The sequence below is a fragment of the Nomia melanderi genome, chromosome 14 (genome assembly GCF_051020985.1).
Source record: "Nomia melanderi isolate GNS246 chromosome 14, iyNomMela1, whole genome shotgun sequence".
Classification (NCBI taxonomy): Eukaryota; Metazoa; Arthropoda; class Insecta; order Hymenoptera; family Halictidae; genus Nomia; species Nomia melanderi.
The window spans coordinates 6,790,370-6,807,476 of NC_135012.1; the positions used below are offsets into that span (position 1 = coordinate 6,790,370).

General features: G+C 44.8%; 1 protein-coding gene and 1 long non-coding RNA gene across 2 annotated transcripts; one reads left to right on the top strand and one right to left on the bottom strand.

The window, feature by feature from the left end:
* Positions 1 to 3,017: 3,017 nt before the first annotated feature.
* On the bottom strand, positions 3,018 to 11,321 carry LOC116433787 (uncharacterized). The gene is made up of 13 exons (XM_076374058.1): positions 11,207 to 11,321; positions 9,317 to 10,968; positions 9,122 to 9,213; positions 8,349 to 8,570; positions 8,132 to 8,274; positions 7,521 to 7,684; positions 7,325 to 7,410; positions 7,026 to 7,147; positions 6,694 to 6,897; positions 6,131 to 6,383; positions 4,339 to 5,955; positions 3,754 to 4,244; positions 3,018 to 3,553 (listed from the first exon to the last, which is right to left on the bottom strand). The coding sequence occupies exons 2-13, from the start codon at positions 10,432 to 10,434 to the stop codon at positions 3,212 to 3,214; spliced, it is 4,854 nt and encodes a 1,617-aa protein (XP_076230173.1). The 5' UTR covers positions 10,435 to 10,968; positions 11,207 to 11,321; the 3' UTR covers positions 3,018 to 3,211.
* LOC143175311 (uncharacterized) lies at positions 3,573 to 16,780 on the top strand. Its single transcript, XR_013000141.1, has 4 exons — positions 3,573 to 3,603; positions 11,231 to 11,338; positions 16,548 to 16,594; positions 16,712 to 16,780. It is a non-coding gene; the product is annotated as an uncharacterized LOC143175311 (long non-coding RNA).
* The last annotated feature ends 327 nt before the right edge of the window (positions 16,781 to 17,107 follow it).

Below are 17,107 nucleotides of genomic sequence, written 5' to 3' on the forward strand. Positions count from 1 at the left end.
CGCCGACACACATTGTGCATCCTATCGATTGGAACGACGCGTTGCACCACGCGCACATGTAACCAGGGAGCCTGTAACACACGCACGAAACGTTCAAGGAATTGGCCGCGGGATCTCCGGGGAACTCGAGCAATTGGGGAGCACTGCTTCGACGACGAACGATAAATAATTGTTCCGGCAGCCTCGGAACTGGACGACTTTTCGACGGGGAACGAAGAGTCCTGGAATTTGTATTGCTGAAATCGATGACGCTTCGTTGAGACGGGATTCGATGGTTCTTTCCCTAGGAAATGATGAAGTCGACGAAGGAAAAGGATCGTCGTCGAATGGAAGAGCGGCCCGAGACACACGCATCGCGCTCATCCTGTTAGTCAGATCCATTTCTATCGATACTGTTGCGACATAGTCTCTGCATTGTTTATCTTAAGATTTTAACACTGTTCATGGATAACGTACATCTTTTGTAGACGCTCAGCGGCGAGTACACTTTATACGATGATTTCGTCCGAGATTTCAGGGCTCGGGAGCTTGAAATTAGCGAACGATGGAAAGGGAGGTCCGTGGAGTATTGAGAATTCGGTGAATATGATCCGAATTTCGTATGCGAATTAGTTGCATCGCAAAATGAGAACGACGCGTTCACATTTTTGAGATTCTCCTTTGTTTTTATCAATCTTACGGCATTCGAGGGTGAACTTTCGAATCGTTTGTACCATTCATCGCGGCACTATTATAATTTCGCTTCTATACTAGATCGAATTTGCAATCATGTCCGATGAATTACGATTCCGCGTCGACGATCGACATTATTTACTTATTTGTCATCACCTTGTCACTTCGATCGAGCGATCGACGTTCGATTCGCGAACGTGCGCGATCCTCACGGTTTTCATCGCGTCGCGATCCGACATTCTACATCGTTGACATATCTTTGGAGAGCATTTACCCCGCATCACCGCATTTCCACATAATTCGTTCCGGGATAATTTCGTTGAACCTTGCGCACGCGGCGACGCGAAAACACCAACGCACGATGACAATCCTCCTTAAACAAAGCCAAAAAGAAGCGGAAAAACGACAAAAAAATATGATACACGTAACGATCGTAGTACAAAGACGAGCAACATTCACGGGGACCGTGAGAAGCTCCGTTGCACTTGACCGGCAGAAAAGTGCACGAGCCGCTTGCATTATCTTTGCACAATAAAGGCGGACCGACGAGCGCGAAGGCTCGTCTAAAAATAGGGAACAAGAGTACGCGAAGAATCAACGAGATCGGCGTTATTTTTCTCGGACTAGAATAAAGAAGACTGACAAGCGCTCGAACGATGGCTGTTCGAAGATACTAATCGCAAGAGAGTAATTTTTCTCTCCCCCCTCCACCCCTTGAAAGAAGATAATTTTCCGTTGGTTTCCTCTCGTTTTCCATGATTGCAAATTCGAGGGACGTTTTTTCTCGCGCGTTTTCCATCCGTCGTATCGAATTTTTAACCCGAACCGCAACGAGACACCCGTGGACCGACGAAGAAGAATCTCTCGTCCCTCTTGCCCGCGAAGTCGCCGTCGCGCTTCCGGATCGCTAGAGAAGAACCGAATAATCCTCCCCCGGGCCGGGGGAAAATGGGAGAAATCGAAAAATTCTGAGCGACGAGCTTCCCGAAATGTTTCCTTTTTCCTGTTCTTTTCTTTTCAAGCGAGTCGACGAAACTCTTTAATACTAACAGAAAAAAAAGCGTAGACGTTTAAGGTAACTCTCTCTGTAACGTAAACGTGTTAAGGGCTGTCATGCATTACATAAATTAATTAACCGCGACAGAAGTAAACAGCAACCGACACTATAACAATACGATAATAAGTGAGGATATTAAGCCCAAAGAGACGTGTACCGGCGGGATGCTCGGCGAACTTTCGATCGGCGATCCTCTAAATTTTAGATCGTCCCTCTCATCAAGAACCGCTGAAAACGGTGCGCCGTGTGCACGCGCGAACACCTTCCTTTCTAATCATTCCGATCGCCGATCGCCACTTCCCCGGCACCCGGTATAAGTCCAGGAAATAACTTACAATTAGGGAGCAACCGAATGCGTGCGTGTGCGAGAGCAAAAGAACGCTGTACGATGAATTCTACGACTGAGTGTGGACGTTCGATTTTTGCCTGATTGCGCGCGAGAGAGGGAGAGATTGACCAAGAGAGAAAGAGTAGGAGAAAGAAAGAACGAATGGGAACGGGCGATTGGGACATTTATAAATCTATTATTGTAATAATTATAGAGACAGTGGAGTATCATGTATCTGTACGTTTCTTTACTTCCTGCAGTGAGCCAGAGAGCAGTGAGGTATAGTTCTTAAGTGCACGCGAACAGAATGAAAAATCGTATAATAGTGTATGTGGCGTATAAACGAGTCGAACGAACGGAAAGGGAAATGGTCGAACGGAAACAAAATGGACGACGTCGACAGCAGGGAATAAAACGCAGAAAATCTAGATAAGCCGGGGAGAAAACGGTTCGACGCGAGAACGCGACAGAAGAGGGGATATTTCGTTCCGATGTCATCCTATATAAACGTATAAAGTGTCATAAATGAGCTTTTCGCCAAGCTTTTGCGGGAGACACGGGCAGAAGCGCTCTCCGGCAGAGAGAATTCCGCCGTGCGTCCCCGGGAACGACGACGAACGTAAGAAACGTCGGTGACTATTGTTTCGTTTGCAAGCAGACCGATATCGTCATTATACATAATTACGGATTAATTATTCTTACTATTAAATTACAGTTCACCGGATCACCGCCATCATCGTTATTATTATTATATAATTGATGTGAGTGTGGACAAAAAAGAAAAAAATAAAGTGTACGTAGTAGAAGGCTCTGTCTACTTTGCGCCATCCGCCGTTTCGGTTGATCGTTATCGCGAGAGACGCTTCTTCTTTTTCTTTTCTTTGCTTTTCGAGAGTAAACAGTTCTTTTTTCAAAGGAGACATTGTCAACGGCTAAACCTCGCGAAGCACGGGTACGGAATTCCATTGGACGCTGATGCACTTTTGCTTGTAGCTGTTTTTCATACGAAAGATCCGACTTTCTCGCTGGTAGTTTCGGTGAATGACGAAGTATCGAAACGCAATATTATTTATTTCAATACAAGAGAAAGAAATAGAGAGCTCGATGCATTTTAACTTACACAACCTACGACGATTGTACGCATGAATTGTTTCTTACTGCAACAAACGGGGACCGTTAAATTTTAGGTCGTTCCTGTCACTGACTTTCAGCAAGGCGCTTTCAGTTTTCTGAATAATCTGCATCTCTAAGCTTTTCCTCGTTTGTCCGCTGTTCTCTTGTTCCCTGTCCAAAACTCCGTATTCTCGTTTATCGATATCCTCGACTGAAAGTACTACTGGCTTCTCATCCATCTGTGTATTCTCATCTTGCAAAACTTCTGTTTCTTTTCTTTCAGTTTCCACGTCCCTTTTATCGGCCGAACTGATTTCCTTCGTTTCCTCCTCAGCATCCTCTTTCAGCAAGTTCCTGAAGAATACTCTGCTGTCGTCGAGTTGCTGAAAGCACCAACGAATACTGATGATCTCACTGGAGGCATGCGAAACTGGTAAGCATTAACTTCAAATAAGATTTTCAAAGAGAATTTCAAAACAAAATGTCAAAGAATCCCTAACATAAAACTATAACATTCTTAAAAAAAAATAAATAAAGAAAAGATACAAGAAATGCATTCAACCTAAAAACGCAGAGTACTAACTCTACAACTGTTCGGTGACTCTTGTAAAAGAGATTTCCCCGCAGCCATAGCTTCTCTAGAAATCTTCATCAACTTCTCCGCCGATTTTCTCCCCTTTTCGATTTGCTGCTCGCTTTTCGGCGTACTTATGCACTTCAGTATTCTCTCTTTCAACGCAGGATCCATCGTAGAGTCTTCAGGATCATCTTCAAGTTCTTCAATCTCGTGTACATTCGTCGATTCCTGCGAAATCACCTCGATCAATGGCTTTGTTTGTTTCTTCTTCGACTGTTTGGTCTCCCTTGGCGATAGAGCGTCGTGTTTCTTTTCCTCGTGATCTATCACAGAGTTCTTCATGAAATCGGGCTCGATCAGCAGCTTCCTTTTATCGTTCAGCCGGTCCAAGTGCTCGCAGAAGTCTTTATAGAGATCCGCCTCGTTCTTTGACATCGATTTACCGTGTCTTTCAACGGTTTTGGATTGTTGTAGAAGCTGAGCTATCGACTGAACATCTGTGCGCAAAGTAATTACCCGTAAATAATAGAAATCATACAATTCGAATAAAAGAAATCATCCGTTATGGTTTCTAGATACTTTTATATTTACCAGAGACATTGGAAACGGACGCTGTTTCTTGAGATCGGTCCTCCACAGAGTCTGCTTTGAGAGACTTATCTGGAACTCGGAAAGTAGAAGTGTTCGACGAAGACAAACCCATAGCTGTGCAAGTCAAAAACTCTTCATGATCGCGACTCCGAAATCTCCAATTGTCTTCAACTTTACTTTTCGCGATCAAGTCTTTTATGCACCTGTCGATCAGAGGGGATTCCTTTTGCATGAACTTCTTTGCTTCTTTCTTCGCGTGTTGTCTGCATCTTTCAGCTATATCGTTGCTACTTTTACAACCAGTTGAACCCTTTTCCGAATCCGCTTCCTCGATCAGATGCGATTTCTTGCTAGCTGGGTCCATGCATTCATTGTCGTGCAGCCTTTTACGCGTTTTCGAAGTTTGACTCCACTTTTCATCTTGCGGGGATGTCACTGGTGTATCTAAAGCTTGTCTACCAGAGCCCTGGTCATTCTTCTGTAGTTTTACAGTTTCTGAAAGCTTGGGCAAACATCCAAGCGTGCTACTGTCTGAAAAGTTCACTGGATTCTTTGTAGTTTCTCGTTTCTGATCGGACTTGGCGGATCCTTCGTAAAGGTTGATCACAGTTTTCACAGATTCATTGTCCGATTCATCTTCATCTGAATTAGTTAACTTAGTCGCTTCCGCAATTTTCACTCGAACAGGCTCCTTTTTAATCGATTCTCGATTACTTTTTGATCTTACGATCTCTAAAGAAACCGAAGCTGAAGAGGCGCACCTGTTCAAATTACTGCCTTCGCGCGTCTCCTCGACAGACTCTTCGGATTCATCTATAACGAACAATTCGTGAAAGCTGTGCGACTTCTCGCGTTTCACGTTTCTCCGATCCCTAGAATCCAGTTCATCGAACAGAGACTGAAAAGCTGCAACAGCCGGTTCTTCTTTCGATTCGGTTTTCGTGGGTTCGCAGAGCGCCGCGTCGTCTTTGTCATTATGATACGATTTCACGTCGTGCACTAGAATTTTAGGACACTCCTTCAGGTTCAACAGATCATAAACTCCCTCGTTTCCCTCTTTAGTCTCTCTAGAAACCGTATCTTTCAGATTTTTCTCCGGTGCATCATCGATAATCTCAATTTTTCGGGCACTTGATGTACCTTCTGGTTCCCCTTTCTTCTCTTCAGCACTGATCCCCGATTCCTCTTCCCTTTTTCTCATAATTTCCGCAATCTTCAGCTTCCTCTCCTTTGTGCTCCACCATCTGAACTCATCCTTCCCCTTAACCGGCGCGGAGGATCGTTTTTCTTCGTGCCGGTCCGCGGTGCTCCGCGAATTGACGTCCGCCTCGCCCCAGAATCCTTTGACATCGCCGTTCTCGAACACGATTTTATTATTCTCGACGAACTTGTCCATACCGGCGCAAAACTCTTTCATGTCCTCCCGTATGCTGGTCAGTCGGCCGCTCAATGGATGGGGATCGCCTTTTCTTCGATAATCGTCCAAAATATCTTTATAAATGGTCTCATTGTCCGCGCTGTCGGTGGCCCTCGTTTCCTTCGGCGTTTCATTATCCCCGGTCCCGAAAGTGTTACAGGAAACCCCGTCGTTCGCGAGCAGTTTCCCATCTCCGCTCGCTGAAATCGTAAAGAGAGAAAAAAAAGAAGAAGTGAACATCAGCAGTCAGCTCCAGCCCCCGAGCGGGCTAAAAAGAGTACGAAACGCGTAACGCATCGGCCGAAATATTTCGTGGGCCGCGACGAATTGCTTCTTGTCGTCATGATCGTATTCGGAATCGGACATGTAATTTACTATCGTCGTTCTTCTGCTCGTTCGCGCAAGATCGCGGTGTAATTTCGGTCTCGTTGCTCGTCTCCAGGACAAGTTTCTCGTAATGGGCCAGTTCTCTTCCCAGAGCGTAACCACCCGGCGGATCCTCTGCGCTCCTCCGCTCGTCCAAAATTTGCTTCCCGAGCCTCTTCCGTTCGGCGTCGCCAGCCACGTACTCCCGGCCCTCCGTTATTTCTTCTATCAATTTCGCAGGTGGCGGGTTGCTCCTCGACGTCTTGCAAAAGGAAAATCAAACGTTGAACCGGTGCAGCTCGACCATTACATCAATCTTAAAGCAACGCGTAAAACGAGAACAGAAAGGGAAAAAGAATATTCGAACGGACTGAGAACTGCCGGCAAGTTGATCTACAGATTTTTCGAAGGGTGAAAAACTTTAGAAAATAGAAAATAGAAAATGAATTAAAAAAAAAAAAGAAATTTGACATTAGGTAAAATGAAAATTGAGTCTCCCAGTTCAAAGCATTCGAAGAGATGATTATCTTAGGAGAGATCTTAAGGAGATAAGCGTGAAACCGAAAAGCTACCTGCGTTCTCCAGGGCAACAAAAGCTCCCCGGTGGCTTTCCTTTCTTCCTCCGCCATTGGCCTCCTTCCGTCACTTTTCTCGGCTCCTTTTTGCCCCGTTCCATCGTCCTCCTGTTCGTTCTCCACCTCTTCGTCCGATGACGAGGACGCTGACGAGCCGGAGGAGGATGAGACGGCCGACTTGTTCTTCTTCTCCAGGTTGAGCTTGAAGGTTCATCAAGCCGGCATGAGGGGGTTTCACGTGGTGAATGATCAAATAGTCGATGGGGCCGATGGGTGATATTATTCGAAGCACGAATTCTGTACCAGACCTTGACAAAACTAGTTCTTACCAGTTGGTTGCTCGTGCACACAAGCTTGGCTACTTCTTCGTCCTCCTTCGTCTTCTTCTTATCCTCCGCCTCCTTTTCGGACGTCCCGACCGGTTTGTACAGCTTCCTTTTGTTTATCAGGGCTTTCGAGGGCGGATCCACCAGGTCCACAGAGTAAACAGAGGCCAATTGAAAATAATAGATCAAAAGGCTGTTTTAGCGTTTGCCTCTAAAGTAATCTGGTCTCAAACTGAACGTCCAAACCGGAGCACGAAAACGATCAACGGAAATCTCGGTTTTTATTTTTGTTTATTATTTACCTTGCACGCTGTCGTTGATTTTCTGCTGCTCCGCTTGGATCCAACGCTTCCTCTCGGCCTCCTCCTCGCTCGGACCTCCGCGCATCCTGCCGTCGGTGACAGTTTTGTTAGTTTTTAACATCGAACACGGAATCCTCTTCGCATCTAACGCACGTTCTCACTTTTGAATCGCGACTCGAAACTGATCGTGACCTACCAAGCTTCTGCGCAGGCGCGATCCCGCTGGAACACCGGCCTGTCGTCCAGATAGTTGAGATTCTTACACTTCAGGATCATCGTCTTTCGGTACAGCTTAATCGTCTTAATCACTGGATTACCCATTAACGACACGACCCGCAATTCCTTCATGTAGCCTAATATCTGCGAAAAAATTACACGTCTAACCGATTAATTCGCTTGACACAATTAATATACCTCTCACGTACACCCAACGATATTTACGGGAAATATAATAACTTAAAAATCTGAATAATCTATCAATTAAACCGTAAGTTCTATTTTGCCTCTTCTTTTTTTAGCTTTCAGATCAATGTTTCAAACAGCCGCACTTTTCTTTATATTCTACAAAATGTTCCCGCGTGAAATTCGTATAATAAAGACCATAACATGATAATTAAACAAAATTCAAAGCATTCGTGTTCGCTAAAAATCACCCGGCAATATTTCATCCTTGTCTATACGACGGGAACGCTTTCTACGTCGAGTTCGCAGCGGCTCTCGCCACAGAATGTTATATCCCCTTTGGCAAAACTTCGCGTTACATCATACGCCAGAGGCGGAACGATTAATGAGACATAACGGACTCACGTTAACGACGTCTTCGGTGTCGATCCTGTTGTGAGAAATATCCAGCACCGAGAGGCTTTCCAGCAGTCGGAGATGCTCGATGTCGGCGGCGTGTTGCAGGTAGTTGTGCGACAGGTTCAGACTATTCAGGAACTTCAGGCTATCTACAAGCAAAGAAGGAGCACGTCAAGGTCAAGGTCACTCGCGTGGATACCCGCGGCGGGCTTGCTCGGATCACCGAGATTCTCGATCCTCTGTATAACGTTGTACGAGAGGTTCAGAGTGTCCAGCTTCGTCTGGTGCTCGAGGTTCTCGATTTTGTTGATGAGATTGTTCTGCAGGTAAAGGCAGCGCAGCTCGGCCTGATTCTCCAGATTGGCGATCTCGCGGATCCCGTTGTTCTCCAGCCATAGACACTTCAGACCCGTGTACTTCTCCAGGTTCTCGATGAAGGAGAAACCTAACATGACAATTTCGAATAAAAGTATTTATACCATAATCGATCGAAGATATTTGTGTCTAAATATATTTTTGGAATATCTTTTATTGCCATTTTATGAAACTGCGACTCAGTTAACACGTTCACTGTCACGGTGGTCATCGGTGACCGGAGCTTCGAAATTGCTTAGATACAATTACAATAAGGAAATACATCGAATAAAAATATTTAGTAACACAAACGGCTAGATGATACTGGAACACGTGTACTGTGGTACCAAGCCATTAATAATTATTTCTAATACCATTTGTCTTTGTTATGAAAAAATATGTATTGTTACGCAAAATTAAATTCTCGTGGCAGTTAACGGGTTCAGTTTTGGAATGTATTTACAAAGTTCTATAACTTTAAAATTGAAATATGAGGGAATGCTTAACGGGCCTAGTTCCTTTTCTTTCAAAACAGTTATTGGGTAATAAGCGTTGGTATTCGTACAGTTTACTGATAGATTTCCAATTAATATATCATTAATAAATTTATACGAGACACATTCTTTTACATGGAAAATTCACCTTTATAATGCAGATACAACACATCGTTCAAGTACGGTGTCTGAAAAAGTTTATTCAGCTTGCAATGCTTCTGCAGGAACACCTCCGTCATTCTGCGATCAAACACCGTTCACTTTACTAAACGCGAAGTCGTCATACCGCAAAAAAGAACAATGTCTAGCTTTCCCCGACGCTTCACCGGGCTTTCAATTGTACCTGACACCGTGTTTCTTCTCGTCGAAGTCGTACACCTTCCCCTTGATGTACGTTCTCTCCGGTTCCTTGGGCAACTGCCAGAACAGGGAGTCTTCGGTATCAGCGATTATGTCCTTAACGATGTTGCCAACATCCTCTTCCGCCGGCTTCGGAGTTTCAGTTTCTTTTGAACTCGTATCAACAACTGTCCCGTCGAGATCTACGTTCTCTCGGGATATTTCGGAGGATATTACCGTGAAAATTTCTGCTACCTTGCTCTTCTCCTCTTCGACGTCTACTTCGGGCTTGGCCTCCTTTTTCCCACCGCTAATTTCTTCCTCGGCATTCTCGGAGTCCTCCGCTGCCGAGATAATCTTCAGACACTCTTGCAATAGCTCTTCGCGGTTCTGCTCCTCTTCGACGGCATCTTTCGGCACACTTTTGATCCTGAAACTTTCCGCCACCTCGTTCTTCGTCAAAGGCATCTCAAGATTTCCCGGTGCTCCATCCAGCTCGCTTAAACTTCCGTCGGACTCATCGTTCTCGCCGGACACTCCCCCAAGCGACGGACTTTTCTCCTCTAAAGCTTTCTGTTCCGCGACCAGCCGCACAACCTCGTTAAACTCCAGCGACAGATCCTTCAATGCCTCGTTCTTCCTGCTCTCTATTTCCGCTTTGCCTTCGGCGATCCTCTTCAATGTCTCTCGCGCTTCTTCCTCCGTCTTCGGACTACTGGACACCGTGATCTCTGCTAACTTCTCGAGATAATTCTCCGTTGATACGATATTTCTTGATCCTCGCGCAATAAAGTTTTCCTTTTCCTCTTCCGAATCGCGGTTCTCAGTATCCGGGAGTTGAGATACTTCTGTGATCTCGCTCGTTTCGACCATCGTTGCTTCAGGATTCAGTATCCTCGCTTCGAATTCAGGTTCCTTAATGTTCTCCCTGAATTCGATGTAAGAGGATGCACTTGCATTGGGACAGGAGTATATCAGTTTCTTGACATCATCGTCAGAGTCGCTGGAAGAGTCGTGATCATCTTTTTCCTGCTTTCTCTCGATTTCTTTTGCTTTAATCTCGCAAATACTCATTCTATTTTCTTGTCCATGGTTCTTACAGTTTATTAATCGATTATTCATATCAAATTCATCGATACTTTTCTCTTCATCTTCGTTATTTTCGTTTTCTGAGCGACAACCACAGTTTCCATCATTAATACTGTCGTTTACGTCAGTAATATTTGGAACAGTTTTCGTTGAATCGCTCTGATCGTATTTTATCTCGATCGTAGAGACTTTCTCGACGATAAATTCGTTACCAACGGACTCGCTGACGTCGGCGGCGAATCGTTCGCAGCAAGAACCCTCGCAGCATCTGCACGACAAGCCTGTGGTCTCGCCTTCCTCAACGTCAAAGATCAGCGTGTCATCGAAATCACTGTCGCTGTCCTTCTCCGCTTTCGTCGAGTTGTAATAGGACAGATTCTCGCAAGTCACATCAAAGATCGCGTCACAATCGAAGCATGACAGCCAGCTGGGACTGTCTTGGTTTTCCAGTTCTGGTATGGAATCTGAAATTGGTTCACCGATGGAGTCTTGATCGTTGGTTGCGCATTCGGTCTTTGGCAGCTGCGAGGCAGCCACGTCCAAATCTACCAACGAATCCTCGAGAGCCTTTGGAAACACAAACAGAAGCTTTTCCTAATATTTCCAAAGATATTTTATTAGCAAAGATGCTAAGTAATTTGTCCGTATATATAACCATCTATTTCCAAACTAAAAATGATCCCTCGATACTATTTTTGAAATTTCCGAATATTTTCAATAATTCGTAATTATTAATCTTCTAAAAGGTTTGTTCGTTCTATTATACAGTTTTTAATTCAAATTAATTATGCTGTTGATTTCTAACCGTGTCATTCGATTCCGTTTCAAGCAACGACGCACCACTGCCGGAAACGTCGAGCCCGGATTCACTTGAAAGCCTCTTCTCCACGGAGCCCGACAGAAAATGCTCGCACTGCTCCTCCATCATCTCTAAAAGGTACGTCCGACTTGATCAATAGTTTGTTATCGAAGTTAAACCAGCGACGAATCCACGGTTTATTCGAAATTCGCGAAAACCTGTTTCGTCATGGCCGCCGGCTGCAAACACAAGAAGCTCGTCATGGTAACTTACGCCGTGCAGCTTTCGTTTGTTCGATATTTCCTTGATTCTCCGTTCAATCATAGTTTAACACGTAACTCCTCTTCTAACTTATTCAAAAACATTCTTCAACAACGAGCATTATACTTACACATTAATCAACTGCAATATTACCAATGAACATAACCAAAAATTTACAAAATACCCAGCATGTCATAACAAAGCCAAACATCTACCTTAACATAGGATCTCATGAGCCTCATCGACTTTCCCGTCATTATTCTAAGGTAATTTAGTTTTTAAATATGTTGAACAGAAATCATGTTATCTAGTGCTGTAGAAGTACGGTGTTATACAAGAGTTTACGCAATTTTCTCATCATGTTAGAGCGAAACCGTGTTGTAGGAGGGGGGCTACCTGTACTAGCAAACTTCGAACAGCGAAAACTTTGATTCTGTATACCATCTGTAGTCGAACCCCGGATCCCGTCGATTCCAGAACGTTCTATGGGGAGAGCGCACCTGATTAGAAGGGGGGTAGACTCACAATCAGTTACTTTGTTTATAGGGTATCTCCATCTCGTATCTATTCTTCGGGCACCTCGCTTTGCTTTCATTACGTCTGGATGCCCCCCCGATGCTATTTGCTTTTCCACTTGGCTTTCGAGCCGGAGCCGGCGATGATGTTCGTGAATGAATGCTATCAACATAACTCAGCGGAAAAAGGCACGGCGCGGCGATCCGCAACGCGTCGCGACGAATCCGGGATCGATGGAAACGGGAAATCGGCTCGGTCGCGAAGTACTTCAGCGAGACCGACCCGCATCCTCTTTTTTTTTCTCTTGCCCCCTCAAGGCGAACCCCGGTCGTCTACTCTCTCGCAAAGGCGCGTCTTTCTGCGCAGCTAGTCGCCTCCGTTCTCCCCCTCTTTGTCTTTTCACCCCAGATGATAACAGATGATTTCGTTTTTCCATTTTCTGCCGCGGTCTGCCAGCAGGCGGTCTCTTCGTCACGGACACCTGGTTTAAGCCACTGCCAAGGGCAGCCCGCCGATCGTTCTCCAATGCCGGACCGTTTCGGTAACTGTTATCTTTTGCGTGAGCAATTATATGCGTTGTTAACGCTTTAGCTGCCGGACAGTTATTAACACGGTGACTGCCAAGGTGATCAACGATGACCGGAGCTTTCAAATTACAGGAATAATCGCAAATAACTAGTAGCTTGAATAACTATTGATAGTGTTACGTGAAAATTGGTATACCAATTAATTAATAACTATTCCTTCTTATCTTCGCTATAGAGAGAATAAGCGATATATAAAACGTTGGTGTTTTTCGTGGCAATCAACATGTTAACCGTGAATCACTGATCTTTCGTTGAAATGATTGCTGTATCTATTTACGTCTGAGGAACAAGTGTTAGATACAGTTTAGTAATCTAGGCTTAATAGTCCGCAAATAATTATGTCACTGAATATAATTTACTGATTCAGAATTATGATTCCTGTTGCAGTTGAAAATTCGATTAAAAAACCCTTTAGGCATTGATAATTATACTTCCACAAACTACCCGATAACTGTATACATTGCGAAAGAAATTCGCAAGGTGCCTGATTCAATTAATTTTTGTAAAGATACATACTTTCCGTAAATTGGAGCGTCGACGAAGCTGTAAATTCTCCCAGAGTAACCGGTGGGTAATTAAGACCAGCCAGAGGTGACGAATTATTCCCAATTAGCGGATATAAAAGGGGATAGCGAGAATTGGAAACGTATATTCCGTTCGACTCGACGCCGCTCGAATTATTCGTTCTCCGTTGCCGTTAATTCCTCCCCGTTCCACGCCTCCTTTCCCCCTCCCCCTCCTTTCGCAAAGGATTCTCTGTGTTACCGTGTCGAGATAATCAAGCCAAGGTTCCAGGGGGAGCGTCGGGAGATATCGGCGTCCGAGAAAAAGGAAGCAAAAAATGAAATATTAATCTTGGTCGGTGTTTCCCTCTGTTCGTTCCTGCTGTTTTATTCATCGGGCGAGGACGATGCAAAATATCAGGTGGTCGGAATTAAAATAGATTACGACCGTATTACCGCATACGAGATTTCGTTCCCGCGGAGAGAGGAGGCGAGAAGTAGACGACTCCGATGCCGCGCCGCGTTGCGGCCACAGGGTCGACGGAAACGGGAAATTGCACCACAGCTCCATATCCGAGCAACACGGTCGTCCCATCTTTTTTTCTCAGACGCGCCTTCCTGCGCAGTTTTCTTCGCCGTGAGACGACGGCGGCTACCTCGTCCCGTGTGGAAATCAGATGCTCCACGTTACATTATAGAGGATCGATCCCGCTCGACGTCTGCTCTGAAACACCGGCGAGCCTCGTTAACCCTTAATTACCGTGGAATTATCTACCTAATATGGGACCATTATATTGTTACTATTAGAACGTTTGTTTGTGCACTACAAATTTCCTTTTTCTCATTTTCCTGTGGCGTCTACTTCTCAATTAGATTCTAATGAATAGGTAGCAAAATAAATAACTACCATGAATACTAGTGGATTGCAGGAGTTTTCAGAATAGTTGTGTAAGCTTATCTGTGATAGATAAGAGATTCGCGAGAATCTAATCAACCAGTTGTCTCTCGTGAAATATTTTGTCTCCGAAATGGGTCGGTCGTAGATCGCGCCGCGTCTCCAGGTGAATAGGTGAAAATAATATTTGCTCCGGATAGAAACCAGTCGCATCGATGGTTGCAAATGCATTTTTGTCAGAAACCCGAGTCTCGTATTACTGTTATTGGTCGTCCGTCCAAAAATACGCGTGTACGCGTGACTACATTCCGATCGTCGTTAGTGACAGTGCACTTCCACCGGATAATATTTGCGGAACGCTCGGCGTATGCTGACACAGAAAGCCGAGAAGATTACAAGGAAGTTACACGCGTAGATACCTTGACGCCGCGTAATAGGACACTGCTGCTTCTGGCGATAGCAACGTGAGCGACAGCGGGTTTTCGGTGCACCGATATCGTGCAACACGAGACTTTCTTCTATCGATGATCCATCGATCGTTCGTTTCCGAAATGTAAGACCCACGAAGAACGATCACGAACAATCGATACTCTCAATTACACATTGAATTCTTCCCAGAACCTATTCTAAATTCCGATAGAAACCCTATTCCATTACGCGTTTCACTAGAAAATAAGAATTCAATTAAAATTCATTCATTAATCGAATCTTGTTCCCTTGTCGAACTGTTGTCAACAAGTTGTATGCCGTGGGTGCCACCGGTGACCCCCAAACAAATCGAATTACTGTAATTCAATCAATTAAACGACGATTATTTAGAAATATCTCTATATTATAAATAATGCTGCCTAATGTGGCGATGTTCAGCTAGATGAATGTGCAATAATAACAACGCAATTCAATCAAATGATTTAGTATTATATTTTTTTCATTTTGTGTATTTTGCTCTATGAAATCGTGCAGCGTTCAACGTGTTAATGCGCTCAACGTTTAGGAGAGAGGGTCAAACGGGGCTTGCGACACTATGGAGAACGAAACGGTGAGACACTTGGTGCGGCGATACGGATTTTCGTTACGATAAAGCGATTCAATGACTGGAGAACAATTTCGTATCGCGTCTCTCGGTTTCCATGAGCCGGCGCGTGACCATGACCTCGACGATCAGCCTCTCGCTCGCTTCTAAACCGAGTTCACCTAGCTTTCAATCACTTTTTTTTCTGCGAGCTCGTCGGTTCCAGTCCAGCGTGCACGCTGCTACCCCGACGCAAAAACCGACAATCTCTCCGCGGACCCCGCGGCCTGGAACCGGAAAAACAAATCTCTGCCCGCGGAACGCGGTCGGTCTTCTCGTTTTCGCCGGCCGATCGCCGCGAAATAACGGAGACACGCATACACGCACGGTGTTGAATTATTTAAGCGTCCGCGAAGGAGACTATAAGGGGATTAAAAGGCTAGAGGGATTAGAATTTCAAGAGAAGCGGTAAAAATATTCAACCGGGACTAAATTTACTTCGAGATGTATATCTCGCGACCTTGATTGCGAAGATCAGCTGCTCCGGATGGTCCTTCGGAAATTCGGTATACATACGGGAAACTCTGATAAAGAATCTCGATGAATGTCGACACTGTTTCGATATTGAACCAATAAACTGTATACGGTATCTATGAAAGTTCAATCGAAACCTCTCATGAATATTAGATCTCACTTCGGGTAACTTCTCATTTTCTCAATTTACACTTCCCTGCATCTATATTACTATAAATTAATATACTTATACTGTACTTAGATTCGTCGAAGCAATTCGTTTCATTCGAATTTCAATGAATTTTATCGAGCAAAAATTATTCGAGGAGAAGAAGTGGAAGAAACACGTTTCGAAGTAAAAAGGACGGGATCCGAAATTTTTGGGCGCGGATAAAATTCGTTCCTCGCAAGACGCCTGGTGACCGTGACCTCGAGGATCGCCCATCACGCACACCGAGAGATCCCTTTCGTGTACGGACACACGGAGATCGCGACGCCGCACGCACGAATCACAGATTCGAATGCATTATGTAATTGCCAGCTTCCCCTTTCCACCTCGACGCTGCTGACCGGCTCTCCTGTCTCTCGCTCGTCTTCTCTCTCCCTCTCCCTGTCTCTTTCTCTCTTTCTCTCTCACTTTTATTCAGCCCGGTGCGAGCTTTTGAAACGCAAAGCAGCCGTGGGTGGCCAGCTTCTTCTCCTTGAGAATTAAGGATCGCCGCGGCCTAAGACGGAGGAGGCGGAATCGTATTTGAATACGCTTTGAATCCGCGATCGGCCGTGAAGCGTTTTCTGGCCGTACGAAATTCGTCCGATTTAAAGAGCCCCGCGCCGGAAGATCCACGCTGATCGAAATTGAACTACCGGCCCCATTTTAAAGTGTAATCCACCCGTCAGCTGATCCGGCATACGGCTCTGGATCTTTTTTAACATATATCTACTCGGATGATGAAAATTCGTTATTCGAATCTCGCTGGAAATAGGGGATTCTTGCTTCTTCAAATCTAAACGAATTAAAACACGATTTTTACTAAATAAAGGCAATTTTATTTCTCCATAGTTTCCACTGATCGTGTGAGAAGATGTTGGATTTTGACTGAAATCGATGTAAGAAATATTTGCTCGATACATTTGAAGTAATTCGATCGTCTTAAGATTCCGTGTAACATCGAGTATCTAGAATACTTTCGTTTGTATCATTGACACGTGTGATTGGACCGATAGATGGATTTTCTACAGTTCACGGTTTTGCAACAAAGAGCTGAGCAACACCGTTGAGTCGTTAGGATTCGATCGTAACCGACAACCTCGATCTTGTGCAACAAGGTTCGACGATTTTTTTGGGAAATCGTAAAGCTCGGCGGCGTCCACGTGTACCGGAGACAACTATATCGAGAACATAGTCACGTGGATCGCGGAGGAGCATGTTGCAAAAAGGGGAGAAAAAAGAAGAAAGGAGGGCAATTAGCAAGTATAATCAGTCGGTCGGCTGACCTATGACAACGTAACCCTGTCATCATTCTAAGGGCATGGCGCAATTTTGTATAAATTATCGAAGATCCACGCTGCGACGGATCACGATCAGGCCTGCCGATCAGCAAGTATAATGAACTATTCAGC